The sequence below is a fragment of the Perkinsus marinus genome, assembly GCF_000006405.1.
Source record: "Perkinsus marinus ATCC 50983 genomic scaffold scf_1104296974376, whole genome shotgun sequence".
NCBI classification, from domain to species: domain Eukaryota; phylum Perkinsozoa; order Perkinsida; family Perkinsidae; genus Perkinsus; species Perkinsus marinus.
Genome location: NW_003201130.1, coordinates 1 through 1,577, shown reverse-complemented (window position 1 = coordinate 1,577; position 1,577 = coordinate 1). Strand labels below are relative to the sequence as shown.

The window sequence follows — 1,577 nt, the reverse complement described above, 5'->3', positions numbered from 1 at the left end:
AGTCTATGAAAGAGTTGGGCTTCAGGATTCACTTTAGGTGTGCTGATGTAGTCGAAGAAGAGATTGGATATCCCTGATCACGAGGCATTCATTATATCCTATTAATACAACTATTACTCTCTCGCAAAGCCTTCAAGCTGCGACTACCTCTACCACGATTCAGTAGATCTGCTTCACGGTCGAGGAGCTCAGCCAAGGCAGCAGTCACTTCACAAGGGTAGCTCTTCACAGCCCTGAAAAACTGGCAGTCAAACTAATGTCAGACTCCCACACTGTTGCTACTACCATTTAATATGTAGTAGTAGATCCAATCGCTCATTGATAGTAAGTGTTGTGAGCCGTAGAGCCTTATACCTATCCTCAGGCAGATGCTGCTCATCCTCTTGCCCCCATAGATAACTTACAGATCCATGTACTCCTTGGCCCGAGTAGTAGAGGGTGTGTACACGAGAGTGCTATCACCATCACTCTGTGTCCATACCTTGGGTCTAGCCATAGCCTCTAGTTTCCCTACAAGTCATACAGCTGTCATCCTCATCACAATTATTACTGCAGGTGCCTACTGTCGATCTTAGTGCTCCTATTGTGTTTATGAGCATGTAACTTCAATCGATCTATTGTCTGTAATAGTTTGACTTCCTTGTCAAGTAACTGATACCACACCATCCATTCTCCCATACATAGATAGTAGGTACCTCTTTCAACGCCACCTGCTGCTCCTCCTTTGACAGAGCACACTCTTTTATACGTCTTGTCTCGTTCCGTCTCCATGCCTCCACCTCATTGTACAAAGTGATGAAGTCATCATATGTCCTGCAAAGGCGATAGAGCCCCCCCCCCCCCAAGTAGGAGTCTTTGACCTTGGATGGAGCCTGCGTTCGACCTCCCGTCTACGTATATGTTCATCCTCAATAATGGCTTCTTCCTCCTCACGCTGTCGTTGTCTCTCAAACTTTTCCCTCTCAATTCGGAGATGCCGGCAGCGTATCTGATACCACTCCTTCTCCTCCTCAATAGTATCCACACCATGCTTACTCTAGCTATCATACCACGGGTATGGGACTGTATAATGATGACCTTCTCTGCTAGTAGAGCGTCTCTGTCGGCGCTAGTGAAGTAAGGCCTGGGGATCATTATCCTATCCCCATCTTGAGTAAGATCAGGTAAGTTGAGCCGTCGAGGCTGAGTGAAAGGGTATCCTGTCCACTCCATATAATACTATTACCATGCTAGTACCCTGTTCCCGCCTTGTCTGTATATGCCTCGTCCTAGTGGTACATGTTTGAGCTTCCCGATGGTATCTACATCCACTACCACAATCGGTCCTCCCCTCACCCCCCCACGGTGATAGTACTTGGTTATGAGTTCTGACTGTTGTGTTCGATCATTAGTCTGTGAGATAGCATGGTGATACTCTAGACCTACGTCGCCCAACAGTGTTGACCTATTGTAGTTTGCCACCTACCGTTGGCCTCATTAACGTACCCACAGAGGAAGGGCTTGTCATTCACTTCCGCAATACGAGTAACAGTAGTCTGGTCTCTTTCATCTCCGGTGGATTCTACCTTCGCTTCCAT

At 47.1% G+C, this 1,577-nt stretch overlaps 1 protein-coding gene across 1 annotated transcript; it reads right to left on the bottom strand.

Annotated features, from left to right (window-relative positions):
- Positions 1–32: 32 nt before the first annotated feature.
- On the bottom strand, positions 33–1,134 carry Pmar_PMAR014260 (conserved hypothetical protein; the record flags this gene model as incomplete). Its single annotated transcript, XM_002765851.1, has 8 exons — positions 33–73; positions 118–233; positions 286–354; positions 405–510; positions 564–651; positions 696–813; positions 861–988; positions 1,036–1,134. Coding segments are annotated over 8 exons (765 nt in total), but the record flags the coding sequence as incomplete, so codon positions are not given.
- Positions 1,135–1,577: the final 443 nt, after the last annotated feature.